General features: G+C 40.0%; 2 protein-coding genes across 5 annotated transcripts in view; one reads left to right on the forward strand and one right to left on the reverse strand.

The window, feature by feature from the left end:
- Positions 1 to 12,169, forward strand: part of LOC308700393 (uncharacterized protein) — a 48,823-nt gene extending 36,654 nt beyond the window's left edge. For 2 of the 4 annotated variants that reach the window (XM_081382000.1, XM_081382003.1), the window contains one exon: positions 12,065 to 12,169. In XM_081382000.1, the coding sequence (XP_081238126.1) occupies positions 12,065 to 12,113 (49 nt within the window). In that variant the 3' untranslated portion in view covers positions 12,114 to 12,169. Of the gene's footprint in view, positions 1 to 537; positions 1,138 to 12,064 lie in introns of those variants that run through there. The other 2 variants (XM_081382002.1, XM_081382005.1) reach the window with 1 other exon arrangement.
- On the reverse strand, positions 1,859 to 17,184 carry LOC308700481 (uncharacterized protein). Its single transcript, XM_081382115.1, has 4 exons — positions 17,077 to 17,184; positions 15,542 to 15,801; positions 6,929 to 8,816; positions 1,859 to 2,116 (listed from the first exon to the last, which is right to left on the reverse strand). The coding sequence occupies exons 2-4, from the start codon at positions 15,597 to 15,599 to the stop codon at positions 2,092 to 2,094; spliced, it is 1,971 nt and encodes a 656-aa protein (XP_081238241.1). The 5' UTR covers positions 15,600 to 15,801; positions 17,077 to 17,184; the 3' UTR covers positions 1,859 to 2,091.
- Positions 17,185 to 17,225: the final 41 nt, after the last annotated feature.

Genomic DNA, 17,225 nt, shown 5'->3' on the forward strand with positions numbered 1-17,225 from the left:
TTTTGAACCAAATAGAATAGATTCGGTTTTCCCCAGATGCAAAGACAATTTGTTCTCTATCAGCCATTCACTTATGTTCTTTAACTCCTCACTTAAATGGTTCTCAATAACTTCTTTGTCCTTATGGGAGAACACCAAGGCTGAATCATCCGCATAGAGAAAAAGATTACAATTGCAAACAGCTATATATATATAGCTTTTGTTTTTTTTTAAATCACATGCTAGCTGGCAACAAAGGATTCCATTTAATTATGCTAAGCTAAGCTAGCGGCTAGCGCTGCCAAACTAAAACAATGCATGCACTGAGACAAAGATGTGTATGCCCACCTGTCTAAATGTAGGAAAGGTTTGTTTTAACTAAATGGAGGAGTGTTCCTTTAAAAGTGTGTTAACACAGTATATAAACTTCCTTATGTGTGATTTAAAGAAGCAGCTTACAAATAAATATATATTTTTTTTCTTATGTACTGTACCTGATAGGCCCCAACTTAATCAATATGGAATCAGATTGTGTCAAATGATTTTTTTTTTCCACAGGCCTTCACAGGGGAGAGACTAGTTGACACTTCAGGACTGCGCTGTCGTCGCGTCCAGGCGCAGGTCCTTCATCAGATCTGGATCCCGCGGGCTGTGGTAAACCTCGGGATAAACAGAGAGACTAATATAAGCATAGACACCATTCTTCTCATGATGTAACGAGTACATCAGGATTTATAGGAAGTGTTCCCAGTTCCGGCTGGCCTAATCTATGCAGCCTAACATTGAATTATAGAAGTCTTTAATGTGTTATGTGAATGCTAGGTCAAAGAGATGTGTGTGTGTTCCATCTTTAAAGACCACGGTAGTTAGAATTGTTTTCTGTTATTTAGTTGGAGAGTGATCACCACGCATTGAATTTATTGAGTTTTTTTAGACAGCGTAGTTTATTTTTTTTTCTGCTTTCTGAAGATTTCAGGTTTTGTTTCTGCATTTTTCTTTTGATAGGTAGATTTAGAGGTTTGGGTGAAATAGTTATGGGGATTATGTTTTGATTATTTAATTGATTTGGCGACACTCTTGTTTTCCTCTTATATTTTATCATTTTTCATGTTTTGTAACGTCATTCACACCTTTTCAAATTAAACGTTTTCAACGTTTACTCTGGTATTCCTCGTTGTTTCTGCTACTTGCACACACGGCAACAGTGTCTCACGTAAGTGTCGCGCAATCATCCCGTTTACATCTTAAACACGTTTACATCTTAAACATGTAATCACAGACGGACTCGATGATGGTGGGATCAGATCATACCGGCTGTTGTCAGACTCCTTGTGCCTACACAAATCTCACTGGATCATTACAATTAATAGCAAAAAGAATGTTTGGAAAAGTAAACTGATATTTCCTACTGACACACTACAGCAAAAATTATAAATAACTGACTTAAAACCATTTTTTTGGGGGTGGGTGGGGGGGACTGGGATATTAACATGCTTTTAAGACTTTTGCACAGTACTGTATGTTTATATATGTAACACGGTGGTCTTGTGAGGCACAACATTAATTACTCCATATAGAGGAATTATAATAAAACATTGATAAACAAAACCTTTGAGTCTCCTCGAGATATGGACCTGTCATCCTACCACAGTGAAATAGATACTTTCATTCAGTGGTGTGACAAGAACTTTCTTGTGTTAAATGTAAAAAAGACCCTTGACCCTAGAAGTGTATCTGAATACAAGTCTGTGATCATTGAAGACACAGTGATACAGCAAGTGACATCTTATAGATACCTGGGGGTTTATATGGACAAGCTTCTTTGTTGGAAGTTGACAATTGACATTGACAGTGTGTGCATAAAGAAAAACACTGCAATTGTTGCTGTAAAATCATTTATTTATTGAGAAAATGGTTTATAAAGAAAAATACCACACTGAATGTTAAGGTCATTTAGTAAGCAAAACAGTAGAATAGAGAAACGAAACATGTATTAGAAAGCATTTAACTGAATATTAACTTTAAGACAGGAGACGTTGAACTTGAATGTGCTTCCCATTAAACCAGGCCCAAGTCCATGGGTCGCCTGGTCAAATGTCTGTCAGTTCCTTCTTAAATACCTGAAGTGTAGGTCTTCCTGCAAATGAAATGCATAAAGATTTGTTTCAATGCACACTGATAGTCATACTAATTTTTTTTAACAACTGCAGGCTTCAGTTTTGGATATTGAAAAATGAACGTCCTCACTTTTAAATATTTCCAGGACTACTTTCTTTTGTGGAGTAAACTTGGTGCCAGGAACATTAATGAAACCTTATTGTAAAGCCTTTCTCTGCTCTGTGTAGTAATGTTGTTGCGTGATCGAGTTCGGCTCACGAGTAAACCGCTGTCTAGTATTGCTCTGAGCGGATAAACTGTTTGCGCAGCTCAGACGAGTAGCGTGTAGGGGTGGGAGATATTGACAAAAATGAATATCTCGATATTCTTTTCCAATATCTCGATATCGATATTCAGACGATATTTTTGCCATCCTTCAAAGAAATGTGTGCAAACTGGCAAAGAAGGTCCAGTTGGTCTTTTGACTTGCTGCATTTGACTTATTATTGTAGGCTATAGAAAAAAAAAACAATAAAGGAGCTAACTAAACAGAATCTGAGGTAGCCCCTACTTTTTCCACTTACAAAAAAAAAAAAAAAAAACGGAACTAGGCACCTCTTGCAACAGTGATTATTAAATCAAACAACAATATTGTTGATGATAAATTCAAAGTAAAAAAAAAATCTTTTCAAAACGCTATAAATCCATCAATTTTTTTCCCAAAACGCTATAAATCCGTAATATTTTTTTCCCAAAAATTGATGGTTTGTCTTTTTTAAATAGTCTTTTGTCTTTTATTTTTCGGGTTTGCATTTATGAGGAAAAAACAATATTACGTGACAGTTCTCCATTATGTGCGCGAGCGCTCTGAAAAGCGGCACTAAAAGACTTTCAAACTTTCATAGAGACCTCAAAACAGAAAGCACAACGCCTTTCTTTAAAACGAATTTCGTTTTGTATTAATTGTATCTTAATTTTAATATTTTTTTCATTAACCAATTTCTGGATTTAATACATAAAAAGTAAATATAGGCTAGCACAACATAAGGTGCTTGAACTGGAGATTATATCATCATGAACCGGACCGTAGCCTACTCGCCTCACAGGCCTAAAAAATGTGAAATATATTTACAGAAAGCTGGTTCTAAACAAAACCATCCAAAACAAAATAAAACTATGTAGCCTAATAAATGTGCATTTCTCTGGTGCGTTCACTAGCCTACTGCGAAGATCGCGAGTCTATAGCCTATCGTCAACTTCATCTTTGCAGCCGACACAGAAGTTAATAAACAATTAAAATTACTTATTGCAATAGGTCTATTTTACATATTCATAATCATTAATTTTGCTGGTTCTTTGAGGCAGCTTTTTAGGTTTATGGCGTTTTGGAAAAGAGCTCTTCACGTACAAACACCGTTTCACCAAGGCACAGCGGCCCTTATAGGAACAAAAAGAGAAAAAGCACGGACTTACTAATTACGAAACTTTGATGTGGTTGAACAGGTGAAACAGTCACAAATTCCTCTGCAACTCAAACCTTCTCAGTACGAGTTATGAAGGAAGAGAACAGCATTAAAGTTTTCAGCGCGTCCTCCTCTGATTGCTGTGTTATGACTGAAAAAGTGCGTGCAGGAGCACATGCGCAAAACGTATGTTTGTAAAATGTCCTTTTGTAAAATGACATATGATAAAATAAAAAAAATTCTTATATCATTTTACAAAACGGTTTTGCGCCCGTGCTTCTGCACGCACTATTTCGAATTTACGTATGAATGTGCGTTTTTGACGACACGGGACCATGGCCTGGGCCACTCGGAGGTTGCTTGCGGGAATAGTTCTGCCCTACAGTATTAAAAATCGCTACATATAATTGTTTAGAAGGTTATAGTGTGCGTTATTTGTTTTCTCTTTAACTTCTTTCAGCTCTTTTCATGTTTGGGGGGTCGGATTGTACAAATTATGAAATATTCGATATCCCAATTTTGCATATCGTCCAGACAACAATTTGGATATTATCGTCTAAACGATATATCGCCCACCTCTTGTAGCGTGGTTAAAAAGGTCGCAAAATGTGACCATTTAGTCGCAGTCTAGAGCCCTGTATAGTGCTGTATTTCTGCCTTACATGAGCGCCACCTACTGTCAGAGTGAATTTGTGTTTTTTTGCATTGATCTGAACTGACAAATTATACATTCCTGTTGGTTGAACGCGAGTTAATAGATATCAAACAATCAACAAAGTGTCCAGTGCTCACCACACACCGCCTATAGGTGTAGAGGAGAGATTTGGCTATAGGGTGGTGTGTGTCTAACTTATACAGAAGAGACTTTGTTGCTCAGCACATGAAAATAAATTTTTGTTTGTAGAGGGCGCATGCTCATGCAGCGAGGCACGTTTTGTCTTATGTTACGTTTGTTTATTATTGTTTTGTTTATTTTTGCACTAAATAGAAACGGCCTGAGAAAGTGAGAAGAAATTTATTGACTTTTTCCTTGCGCTGTTTTGTTGAGAAACAAATAGCATAGAGAGAACCGCTTTGATTTTTATTGTGGACGGCGTTCCACCTGCTGGAAACTCTGAATGAGTTGCCCAACCCAACGCACATCCGATTCAGCAGGGACTTTCTCTTAAAATGGAGCAACTTCAGGTCAACAACCCTTCCTCGGATTTAATCTTCCCTAACCTCAACTGTTTCACCGATCAATCGAGGATGTCATCATCCACGAGGTCTCCTCAGGGGTGAGTCCTCTCACCACTCCTCTATATTCTTTATACTGATGATTGCCGCAGCCGGTATGAAAATAGACACATTTTAAAATTTGCAGATGATTCTGCTATTGTCAGTCTTCTCTCCTCTGAGGAAAGTAATCATGGTCCTGTTGTTGAAGATTTTGTGCTCTGGTGGGATAGGGCCTTCCTTAAATTAAATGTAGAAAAAAACAAAGGATATGCTGATTGATTTTAGGCGTAAGTCATCAACTCCACAGAACACTACCATCAATGGGCAAATGGTGGGATTCGTACAAACGTACAAGTATCTTGGCAATGTATTTCGGTCTTGTATTTGTGCATTTGTGTCTGTCCTGTGTCTATTTCTTGCTGCAGAACTAATTGCTCTACAGCAGTGTTTCCCAAACTTTTAACAGGCATGTATCCCCTGAGACATTATAGATCTTCCGGAGTACCCCCAACACCACCAATTGTTAACAAGTTTTTTTTTATTATTATTAATATTTATTTTTATCAATTTTGTCGAGAATAGTAAATAGAATCATAAACATATGATACAAATCTAATCAAAAGTCAACATATGATACAAATAGGGCTGTGACGGTGGCAGTTTTTTACCACCGCGGTAGTAATGGACCCAAATACCGGCGGTGTTGCGGTGGTCGGGGGGTTGTTTTGAAATAAATAAAAAAACAATACAAAGAAACAACACAATAAAGCCTGTAAAGCATTGAAATAAATATCAGTAAATACTGGTAACTTGCATAATATAATAAAGTTGAATCTATTTAAAAATAAATAAATAAATAAAAACTTTCGTTAAATTTTCCACACAAAGACGCGTGATACAGCCTACCGCTCTGCTCTTTGAGAGGGATGTGGGACACGAGCAGGAAAGAGACCATCAATCTATTTTCTGATATCTTCATGTTTTCTACTTGTAAAAGGTATGAAGAGCGAATTCTATCTTCCACAAGGGCATTTAGCCACTGATATGGCATTTTAGGCTATGTTTGCGCGCTGCCAGAGAAAGCCAAACTAAAATCACCCGCGCGTGTGAAACGCGCTTTACAAATGAACTTGACGCGCCTTACCAATTATCATATGTCTAATAACAAGCACAAACTGTGTTAAAAAGAATTTGACGTACAAGTAAAAATGTAGGCTATCTGTCCTAACACAGTAAAGAATACGAAAATAATCGACCTAAAAGCGAACAAAGGAAGAAACGTTTATAATCCCCTTTGGAAATGGGTGAGACGCGAGTGAAGATATGGGAAAAGAAACAAGAGATTCCATGCAGGGATGAGTCACGATTTTTGAATATTCGATTAGTTGATTTAATTATAGAATATCTAATGTTCTAATGTCTGTTGTGCGATCATTCTTTAAAATAAAATCTCCATGTTCTGGTGCTGATGCGGTGGTGACGAGTTCATGTAACCAGAGGGTGACGCTGCCAATAACGCACATAACAGCTGTCACAAAGAGCCGGCAAAAGTAATGAATGTGTCAAATATAGCAATGAGACATTTGAATAGTTTATTAATAAAGTGTTTGTTTTTTTGTGTCAGTGTTAGTTGTTGACGATGCTGACTCGTCATCTTCGCAGTGAACGCGCCTATAGAGAGAAATGCACACTTCATACGGATTACATGCATATGCTAGTCGGTTTATTTTCGTTTTGAATTGTTTTGTTTAAAAGTAGACGGTTCAAGCTCTCTATAAGGAATAACTAATGGAATATTTTTAAATTCACTAATAATCGGGTGACCAGATTGCAAACCAGAATTCAAATCCGAAAAAGCTTAAGTTTATTGGCTCACGCACAACTCTCTCATTCGTCATGAATTCAAACTTTTCCATGGCTGCGATATAACATTTAATTGCTAACCTATTATTTATTTTGTAAACAAAGCTTTGTGTGTCATAATATTAATGTAAAACAGCATTCTTTTTTTTTTGGCAAACCACCACCAGTACTACTCAGCCACCGCGGTGGCGCTTTACAACCGCGTACCGCGGTGGTGCGGTTGTCAAGATTACCGGCAATTTGCGTACCCCCTGAAATCAGTCCACGTAGTAATCAGTCCAAAAGTTTAAAGTAAATAAACTACTTACCGTGATCTCAGACTGTGCTTAAGTGGTTTCTCCACTGCATGGATCTTCATGTGTCGCTTCAGGTGAGTTTTAAAAGAGAAACTCGTTCCACACTGATCACACGTGTGCGGCTTCTCTCTGCTGTGGATCCTCTCATGTGATATCAGATTTGATGACTCACTGAATCTCTTGTCACAGTGTGAACACTTGTAAGGTTTTTCTCCAGTGTGGATCCTCTCATGTGATCTCAGATTTGTTGATCGACTGAATCTCTTGTCACAGTGTGAACACTTGTAAGGTTTTTCTCCAGTGTGAATTCTCTGGTGCAGTTTTAAACTGTTCGCTGTAATAAAAGTCTTCTCACACTCAAAGCACATGTACTCTCTCACTCCAGTGTGAGTTTTCTGATGTGTGTGTAAAGTGTCCCACAGTGAAAACCTCTTTCCACACACAGAACATGAATGCGGCTTCTCCTTCATATGAACAGTCAGGTGTGTCTTCAGGACTGATGACCTAATAAATGTTTTGCCGCATTGATCACATGAGAACGGCTTCTCTCCGGTGTGGACCCTCATGTGAACATTAAGGGATGATAACTGACTGAAACTCTTCCCACATTGATCACATGAGAACGGCTTCTCTCCGGTGTGAACTCTCATGTGTATCTTCATGTCACCTTTAAAAACAAAACTCTTTCCACACTGATCACACGTGTGTGGCTTCTCTCCAGAGTGGATCGTCTCATGTGTTTTCAGATTTGTTGATCGATTGAATCTCTTGTCACAGTGTGAACACTTGTAAGGTTTTTCTCCAGTGTGTGTATTTTCATGTCTTTTCAGAGATGATGATCGACTGAATCTCTTGTCACAGTGTGAACACTTGTAAGGTTGTTCTCCAGTGTGAATTCTCTGGTGCAGTTTTAAACAGTTTGCTGTAGTAAAAGTCTTCTCACACTCAAAGCACATGTACTCTCTCATACCAGTGTGTATTTTCTCATGTTTATGTAAAGATTGCAGCACTGAAAAACTCTTTCCACACACAGAACATGAATGCGGCTTCTCCTTCGTATGAACTGTCAGGTGTGACTTCAGGTCTGATGACCTAAGAAATGTTTTGCCGCACTGATCACATGAGAACGGCTTCACTCCATTGTGGATCCTCATGTGAACATTAAGGTTTGATGATTGACTGAAACTCTTTCCACACTGATCACATGTGAACGGCTTCTCTCCGGTGTGAACTCTCATGTGAATCTCAAGACTTCGTTTGCTTGTGAAACTGTTTCCACACTGAGTGCAGGTGAAAGATTTCTTGGTTCTTCTTTTCTTTAAAAATGTATTTTTAGTCTTTGAGCGACTCAAAGGTTTTCCTTCAGGTTTGACATGATGTTCCTCCTTCACTTCACTCGGTTCTTCACTCTCCTCCTTCACTTCACTCGGTTCTTCACTCTCCTCCTTCACTTCACTCAGCTCTTCTCTCTCCTCCTTCACTTCACTCAGCTCTTCACTCTCCTCCTTCACTTCACGCAGTTCTTCACTCTCCTCCTTCACTTCACTCAGTTCTTCTCTCTCCTCCTTCACTTCACTCAGTTCTTCTCTCTCCTCCTCCTCCTCCTCCACTTCACTCAGTTCTTCACTCTCCTCCTCCACTTCACTCAGTTCTTCACTCTCCTCCTCCACTTCACTCAGTTCTTCACTCTCCTCCTTCACTTCACTCAGTTCTTCTCTCTCCTCCTCCTCCTCCTCCACTTCACTCAGTTCTTCACTCTCCTCCTTCACTTCACTCAGTTCTTCACTCTCCTCTTCCACTTCACTCAGTTCTTCACTCTCCTCCTCCACTTCACTCAGTTCTTCACTCTCCTCCTCCACTTCACTCAGTTCTTCACCCTCATCGCTCTCTTCCATCAGGTCTGACATGAAAGAAAAAAAATCTTAAATTTAATTTTCAGAACATCAAAATAATTCAAAGAGAGAAATATAAAGTGAAAGGACATGAAATTGATTCCTGAACTCACTGATACAACCTTTAACATTAAAATATAATGCTTGGGCCCTTGGTCCCCCCACAGTATCAACTTGAAGGAGCAGCAGTTGAGGCCAGCAGAGAAGAGAGAGAAGGGTTAGCGAAGAGGCCCTTCAAAGCTTGACAAAGGTCACACCTTGCAGGGCTGGCTCAACCAATAAGAAAGGAAGAATTTCTAAGCGAGAGTTTCCTCTGTGGGGAGGATTTGTGAGTCTTTGTTCTAAGCGTGCTCATTTGCAATGGCACGCTGGATTGGTGTCTGATGATGAAACTAAGAAAGATTCTTATAATACTAATATGTTGTACAGCTATCGGCATCTCATGTACACAATCATTTCGATCTTCAAAGTACCAATTTATAGAGACAAAACATGGTATGCGTGAGGTTACGTTGACTGTTGGTTTCTATAATAAAGTACATAGTATCAAAGAGATAATAGTATCAACAGATAATAGTATTAAAAGACAACACAAGACAGTAAATCATTCACAAAATGTTCTGGAATGCATGTTAATTTCATGTTAATCAGTTCTTCGATAAATGAATGCACTTGATCTTATTGTTGTGACTGTCTTTATCCTATAAAACCTGACGTATTCTTCTTTTTGGTTGGGATTCTCTGAGAATTGTTAGAGGACTCTCCCGGCCGTAATTAAAGCATATTCGAAGGCATTGTCTGAAGTCTGTTTATTAGTGCTGCAGCAAGTTAGTTAGGTTAACAAGTTAGAGTTAGAACTCTGAGCAGGACGTCGATGAGTAGACGCGCTAGAGTATAGGATTAGAACTTGGGGCCAGGCGTCGACTGAAGACGCGCTCGAGTATAGGTATATAAGAACTCTAAGCCAGTTGTCGACTGATACAGAGCTAGAGAAACTCAGGGCCAGGCGTCGACTGGATACACGCTCGAGTATAGGTACAGTATATAGGAACTCTAAGCCAGTTGCCGACAGATACAGAGCTAGAGAAACTCAGGGCCAGGCGTCGACTGAAGACGCGCTCGAGTATAGGTACCTGTATATAGGAACTCTAAGCCAGTTGTCGACTGATACAGAGCTAGAAAAACTCAGGGCCAGACGTCGACTGGAGACACGCTCGAGTATAGGCACCTGTATATAGGAACTCTAAGCCAGTTGCCGACTGATACAGAGCTAGAGAAACTCAGGGCCAGGCGTCGACTGAAGACGCGCTCGAGTATAGGTATATAGGAACTCTAAGCCAGTTGTCGACTGATACAGAGCTAGAGAAACTCAGGGCCAGGCGTCGACTGGAGACACGCTCGAGTATAGGTACAGTATATAGGAACTCTAAGCCAGTTGTCGACTGATACAGAGCTAGAGAAACTCAGGGCCAGGCGTCGACTGGAGACACACTCGAGTATAGGTACAGTATATAGGAACTCTAAGCCAGTTGTCGACTGATACAGAGCTAGAGAAACTCAGGGCCAGGTGTCGACTGAAGACGCGCTCGAGTATAGGTACATAGGAACTCTAAGCCAGTTGTCGACTGATACAGAGCTAGAGAAACTCAGGGCCAGGCGTCGACTGAAGACGCGCTCGAGTATAGGTACATAGGAACTCTAAGCCAGTTGTCGACTGATACAGAGCTAGAGAAACTCAGGGCCAGGCGTCGACTGGAGACACGCTCGAGTATAGGTACCTGTATATAGGAACTCTAAGCCAGTTGCCGACTGATACAGAGCTAGAGAAACTCAGGGCCAGGCGTCGACTGAAGACGCGCTCGAGTATAGGTATATAGGAACTCTAAGCCAGTTGTCGACTGATACAGAGCTAGAGAAACTCAGGGCCAGGCGTCGACTGGAGACACGCTCGAGTATAGGTACAGTATATAGGAACTCTAAGCCAGTTGTCGACTGATACAGAGCTAGAGAAACTCAGGACCAGGCGTCGACTGGAGACACACTCGAGTATATAGGTACAGTATATAGGAACTCTAAGCCAGTTGTCGACTGATACAGAGCTAGAGAAACTCAGGGCCAGGCGTCGACTGGAGACACACTCGAGTATAGGTACAGTATATAGGAACTCTAAGCCAGTTGTCGACTGATACAGAGCTAGAGAAACTCAGGACCAGGCGTCGACTGGAGACACACTCGAGTATAGGTACAGTATATAGGAACTCTAAGCCAGTTGTCGACTGATACAGAGCTAGAGAAACTCAGGGCCAGGCGTCGACTGGAGACACGCTCGAGTATAGGTACAGTATATAGGAACTCTAAGCCAGTTGCCGACTGATACAGAGCTAGAGAAACTCAGGGCCAGGCGTCGACTGGAGACACGCTCGAGTATAGGTACAGTATATAGGAACTCTAAGCCAGTTGTCGACTGATACAGAGCTAGAGAAACTCAGGTTGGAGACACACTTGAGTAGAAATTCTACCACAATTTGTGCAGGCCAATCCAGGAGTCCTCGGAATATCCCTCTGTCGGATGGACGGGGATGAGGAACGACGCTGTCTTCATTCTGCCAGACTGCAGAACCCATTTTGAAAACATGTATGTTAGACCCAATGCTGACTATGTTGTGAATTCCCTGCTGTGAGGAGGTCACGTCACAGCAAGCTGCTTCATATAGAGTCTGAGGGACTGTTTGCGCATGCGCAGTGTGTTCGGGGAAAATTTCCTGTGTAGTCAATAATTGGCCTTCCACCGACAGTCCGTGGTCTTCATTATTAATTTGTACAACAGTGTTCGTCGGTGATGATGTAAGTTACATGATGAGTAGATGTTGTTTATATATTTTTATATATTGTTGCTGAGTCCGTGAAACAGACGGCCCGACATGTAGTTAATTACCTCACATTTTATTTCCTTATTCTACTGTTTATTTAGCTGTGTAGCTTTGTTTATTGAGGTCGTTATTATTTTGACGTTAATGTGTCAAATTACAGATCGGTAGTTGACAGGGTTTTCTCAGTTTAGCTCGGTCACGTGACCTACCCGTGGCGCGAAGCTGTGGTGTTGTTTAATGATCCTACACTGACCCTTAGTGGCGATTTGAAGTATTACACACTGTTCATATCTGTTGTAATTCATGTTATTTTATCATTATTTACCATTGATGCCACTGAACTTTAATTAGTATTAATATTGTTTTACTGTTGTTATTTTCTGCAGACATCACAAACCACACATACACATATTACAGTGCCCTGTAGAGTTGTAAAAGACCAATAAATTCATTTAAAGGAAAGAAGTTTCTGCGTCTTCTCTGACCGGAGGATTAGGCCAGTATACATACAGCCAGCATTTCATCACCGCAGCTGTTCCGTTACTGACTAAGCTAATGAAAGATATGCTTCCAAAGGTCATAGATCCTCTTCTTAATGTCATTAATTCCTCTTTGTCATTAGGATATGTACCAAAAGCTTTTAAGCTGGCTTTGATTAAACTGCTTGTTAAAAAAACGCAAACTTGATCCTACAGAATTAGTCAATTATAAGCCAATCTCAAATCTACCTTTTCTGTCAAAGATACTAGAAAAGACAGTATCTTCATAACTGTGTTCCTTTTTAGAAAGAAATTGTATCTGCGAGGATTTTCAATCAGGATTTAGACCGTACCATAGTACAGAGTCAGCTCTCATTAGAGTCACAAATGATTTGCTCTTTTCATCCTATTCGTGGTTGTATCTCTCTATTAATGTTACTCGATCTTAGTGCTGCATTTGATACTATTGACCACAACATCCTTTTAAATAGACTTGAACATTATGTTGGCATTAGTGGAATTGCACTAGCATGGTTTAAATCATACTTATCTGACCGTTATCAGTTTGTAGCAGTAAATAAAGAGATGTCTTATCGATCACAAGTTCAGTGATCGACAAGCTGATCGGCGTACCACAAGGCTCAGTACTAGGACCGTTACTGTTCACTCTGTACATGCTACCCTTAGGAGATATCATTAGGAAGCATGGCATTAATTTTCACTGTTATGCTGACGATACTCAGCTGTATATTTCTTCACACCCAGTCGAAACTTACCAATTCACAAAATTGATGCATAGCATATTGTTATGGCCCTTGGCCTTTTTCTGGTCATTCTCCTGCGCCTCCTCTCTTTCAGGCCTAATTGCGGTCACCTGGGAAGTTGGTGTTTAAATAGGAGCTTCTCTGCTGCATTGATCTCTTTCTTCGTGCTCTGGTCTGGTGGCTAAAGGCTCGAACGCTGCTCTGTTGTGGCCTGTCCGGGTTCACGCCTCGCTCGGGACGCCAGGATTTTACACAGATGCACATTTAAGTTTATTTAAGTTTGTCTTTTATTTTTACACTCAACACTTGCACCTGCCCTACACTACTGATACTGACGTTCACACTCCATATTTGGTTCTGTTGTTTAAATTTCTGCTATTTACACAATAAACTTATGTTTTGCACTGTTTGTTTGTGGCATGGTCTCCAATCTATTGTTATGGCCCTGAGTCAGTCATAACACAGATATAAAAAACTGGATGACTAGTAATTTCCTTCTACTTAATTCTGAAAAAAAGAACAGAGATTCTAATTATTGGACAAAAAAACTCACATAATAACCTAGAATACTGCAAAACTGCATTTTTCCATCTTAAAAATATATCTAAATTACGCCATATGCTCTCAATGACAAATGCGGAACAATTAGTTAATGCGTTCATGACCTCAAGGCTAGATTATTGTAATGCTTTACTGGGTGGTTGCCCTGCACGCTTAATAAACAAACTACAGCTAGTTCAAAACGCAGCAGCTCAAGTTCTTACCAGAACCAGGAAGTATGACCATATTAGCCCAGTTCTGTCAAAACTGCACTGGCTCCCTATTGAACATCGCATACATTTTAAAATATTGCTGATTACTTACAAAGCACTAAATGGTTTAGCTCCGCAGTACTTGAGCGAGCTCTTAACGCATTATAGTCCTTCATGTCTATTGCAATCTCAAAATTACGGCCAGTTGATAATACCTAGAATATCAAAATCGACTGCTAGCGGTAGATCCTTCTCCTATTTAGCGCCAAAACTTTGGAGCAGTCTTCCTACCATTGTCCGGGAAGCAGACACACTCTGTCAGTTCAAAGCTAGCCTAAAGACACATCTCTTTGACCTAGCATTCACATAATATATTATAGACTTCTATAATTTAATGTTAGGCTGCATAGATTAGGCCAGCCGGAACCAGGAACACTTCCCATAAATCCTGATGTACTTGGTACATCATAAGTAGGATGACGTCTACGCTAATATTAGGGCCAATCTCATTTCTCTGTCTTACCCCTTCCCCTACCCCTTTGTCTGCGTCTTCCCCTTGGCCCCTCGATACCGAGTGAAGGGGGGTAGGGGGAAGAACGTTTCTCTAAGAAATGAGACACCACTCGATTACCGTTTGCGTCATCTTCCCTTTCCGCTAGCTGGCTGCTACGTCAACAGAGGCGATACGCGTTGACATAAACAAACGAAGATGCCGTCGTCTCGGGTTGTGATATCGATTGCCTGGTCTCCCTTTGTCTTTGCACGCTTGTGTGCCATCAGTCAAAGACATTGTTTCATTGTATTTAATGGCGGCGCCGGCGACACCATAAGCAAAACATTAGCAAACGGCAAATAGCGCATAGCTGCTAGCTAGCGGTTAACTAGTGATTCAAAACAAAAACATTACAATTAAAACCGCTTGAACGTTTTATTAAAGGTATCATAAAACACGAGTGTCATTAAACTGCTGAAAATACATACATTTGTGCGACTCACTTCTGAGAAATTCCTACCCCTCTCTTTCAAGTGTGGTCCTCCGCAGACTTCGTTTCAAGGGCTATATAGCCCTACGCCTTGGCCCTAGCCCTTAATTAAAATGAGAATTGGGACACCACTTCCCCTCACATGAACGCGCAAAACCGAGGGGAAGGGGTAAGAGTAAGGGGTAAGACAGAGAAATGAGACGCAGCCTTAGTCTCTCTGTATATCCCGAGGTTTACCGCAGCCTGCCGGATCCAGGCCGTATCCAGATCTGATTAAGGACCTTCGCCTGGACACGACAACAACGCAGTGCTGAAGTGTCCACTAGTCTCTCCTCTGTGAAGGCCTCCTTTACCTCTTTACAGATAAAATGTTGTCTGGATCATTCCGGTTTGCGTGGCTATGCAGATGCGACGACAATTTCTGCATTATAAGTTTTTAAGGCGTAAAACATAGTTGTTTGAGGGTTGATTTGTGAAGGACTACACTCCTGCACACTTATTCAAACGCACATACGTATCGATCGAACACATGAGGCGCATGTGCACGCCGTGTGCGTTGTCCCAGGTTTGCGTTTCAGAGGTTTGCGCAGAGAAAACGGATAATTGTTTGCACCTTCGAACCTGTTTCAGGGAGTGCGTTCTGGAGACACTAGGCACTGTTTTGTGCGGATGGGCGCGTTAAGGGTTTTCTCTTAGAACGGTGTTGTGTTACCGTCCTCTAAGTTAATGACTAATGATCTTCGCAACTTCACTGTTACGCTAACTGTAAACCCAAAACATTCTGTACTGTTTCATGGTTGAACTTTTTATCTAAATGTGATGAAGTGCTTGAATGTTTCTAACATGACTGTTCTTCAGCATCATGAATGAAGAATAAACACCAACCTCTTTGTTCTTCAGGATCTTCAGTGTGTTTCATTCTGCAGGGTTCTGGATCCCTCATGTTCTCTCTGTCCTCTTTAATAAACCCAGTCTTTATTAAAACTCTGAGTTTATTAATAATGAGTTTATTAATATTACTGCAGATTTCAGCTCTTCCTGATGCTCGTCTTCACTTGTAGCTGATGGGAATTTACAGCATTTATTGGGGAATTACTGTGGGAGGAGCTTCTCTGATGATGTATTCCAGCGTGGGAGGAGCTGATCTGCCAAAATCAAAAATATCAATTATGTTTTTTCCATTTTTTAATAATACATGACACTAAGCATTTATCTATCTATTCATTAGACATCCATCTATTTGTATTGCTAATCCTAACATTATTCTGCTTCTTCATTAAAATACAGGTATCTAGAAATATAGAAAATAATATTACTAATTTAAATTCTTCCAAATATAAATAATGGTAAGAAAAACTGTTAAAATCATAAAAACAGAAATAAAGGTAGCCAACACCCCCAGTCTGTTGACATGAAATGAGCTTTAAGCTAAATGACAATTTACAGGAGATCTGAAGACATCAGCATAATAAATGAGGTGAAAACAGGAACTATAGTCATGAAATAAAGAGTGTTTTCAGCAGATCTGCTAATATTGATGAGCCTCAGACTATCAACACTCATTCAACAAGCCATTCAGGGTCATCAGCAGATCATCTCACTTTATTCTGAGTGTTTGCTGTTAGAAACACATTATTTGAGTATTTGATACGTATTAAAATCCTTTAAAACTGCTCTACTGAAAGACAATACTGTTATTTCTCACAATATAACCACCAAATAAGTGATAAATCACCAATAATAAAAGAAAATAATTACATAAATAACCTCTTCAGGCAAATAACTACAACACCATAATATGTGAAAATATCGTTTGACTTGATAATATATATTAATAGCAATAAAGTAATTCCATTAACATGTTACATATTTGTACAGAAATTGACAATGATCATAAAACCCTTAAAAATAAAGAAAATGTAGCCTAACGTCTCCTGTGTTAGGCTAAACTTCACTATATTCCCATGCGTGTATAGATTTCATATTTCCCACGTATTCATTACTCATACAGGGGCAATATAAAGTGTCTACATCAATTTTAATAAGTAAATGTAATCTGCCAAAGATAAATGTCGACCAATAAATAAAGGTAAACATGAAAACGGCAACAGAAACACTTGGGATCGATTCCCCTCACAGATCTCAAACTTTAACTTGACATTAACAGTTCTCACACAAACATCGAGTCAATCACACAAACGAACACAAACTCGCTCAGGTCTGAATGAACTCAACATATTCTCCTCATGCTCGCTGCTGCTGCACTAAATGTTTATTTCAGAAGGAAGACGCCAGAAAAGACGCACAAGTATCGCTGTGATCGATGAAAACAATACAGAAATGAGCCTGTCGCTTAATCAAACTGTAGTGTGTGTGATGGTTGAGTAAATATGAGAAATACCGTGAACTGCTCTCCTCACCTCAGAAGACTCGACGCTGAAACTCTCAATGAGGGAAGAGAGAAGGCGCGAACGAGCGGTGACTAGTGATGTGACATGTGAACCGAGGCGTCGGAGCGTGTTTGTGTGGCTACGTCATCGGTTCGGTCTGAGTGTCGCTTCCGGATTAA

Source organism: Scardinius erythrophthalmus (genome assembly GCF_964197995.2).
Source record: "Scardinius erythrophthalmus genome assembly, chromosome: 1".
NCBI classification, from domain to species: Eukaryota; Metazoa; Chordata; class Actinopteri; order Cypriniformes; family Leuciscidae; genus Scardinius; species Scardinius erythrophthalmus.

Coding starts and splice junctions, on each gene's coding strand:
- LOC308700481 (XM_081382115.1), bottom strand. CDS start 15,599: ATGAGGGATCCAGAACCCTGCAGAATGAAACACACTGAAGATCCTGAA. Junction 8,817..15,541: donor AGATCCTGAAGAACAAAGAG/GTTGGTGTTTAT, acceptor CTTTCATGTCAG/ACCTGATGGAAGAGAGCGAT. Junction 2,117..6,928: donor AAGCACAGTCTGAGATCACG/GTAAGTAGTTTA, acceptor TTTCATTTGCAG/GAAGACCTACACTTCAGGTA.